The following is a 630-nucleotide window of genomic DNA, read 5'->3' as shown; positions in this document are numbered from 1 at the left end:
TTCCAGTAGCACTTCTTAGGCAACATTATTTTATCGCCCTGTAAGAGGTGTAGCAGTGAATTTCACTTGGACAGACAGACTCCCTTGCCCTCTAGCAGCTTGCGATGGTGGGTACAGGGCCCACGACGGCCGCCTTTCGCGGGGTTGCCACTTGCGCCCTGATCACCTGGAACCTGACCCGCAGCCGGCTCCTCCTTCCGCCCCGCCCCTTGCCGGCGCCCCGCCCCGCCGGCTCAGGAGGAGGACGTGACGCACCGGAAGCGCCCCGGTCCCCTCGCCGCGGGGGAAGGGCTCTCGCTCCCAAGATGGCGGCCGCGGCGGAGGAGCGGATGACTGAGGAGGGAGGCGGCAGCCACGGTGACGGCGGCGCTTCTTCGGCCGCGGGCTCTGCCCAGCGACAGCCCCCGCCTCCCCCGGCCCAGCCCCCGCAGCCGGGGTCCCAGGCGCCCCCAGCGCCGGCGCTGGTTCCGGACCAGCTGCCTCAGAACAACACGCTGGTGGCGCTGCCCATCGTAGCCATCGAGAACATCCTCAGCTTTATGTCCTACGACGAAATTAGCCAGCTGCGCCTGGTGAGGCCCGGGACCCCGCCGCCCTCGGTGCGGCCACGGTCTGGGCGGCGGCGCGGGC

General features: G+C 69.7%; 1 protein-coding gene across 2 annotated transcripts in view; it reads left to right on the top strand.

Annotated features, from left to right (window-relative positions):
• The first annotated feature begins 253 nt into the window (after positions 1 to 253).
• The window catches only part of Fbxo28 (F-box protein 28), a 28,654-nt gene continuing 28,277 nt past the window's right edge, over positions 254 to 630 (top strand). Inside the window, exon 1 of one of the 2 annotated variants that reach the window (XM_005409231.2) lies at positions 254 to 572. In XM_005409231.2, coding sequence (XP_005409288.2) covers positions 306 to 572 — 267 coding nt within the window. In that variant the 5' untranslated portion in view covers positions 254 to 305. The remainder of the gene's footprint in view (positions 573 to 630) is intronic. The other variant, XM_005409230.2, reaches the window with a different exon arrangement.

This window comes from Chinchilla lanigera, unplaced genomic scaffold (genome assembly GCF_000276665.1).
Source record: "Chinchilla lanigera isolate Chin_1 unplaced genomic scaffold, ChiLan1.0 scaffold00119, whole genome shotgun sequence".
In the NCBI taxonomy this organism is placed as follows: Eukaryota; Metazoa; Chordata; class Mammalia; order Rodentia; family Chinchillidae; genus Chinchilla; species Chinchilla lanigera.
Note: the sequence above shows the minus strand (reverse complement) of the source record. Positions and strands in the feature narration are given on the sequence as shown.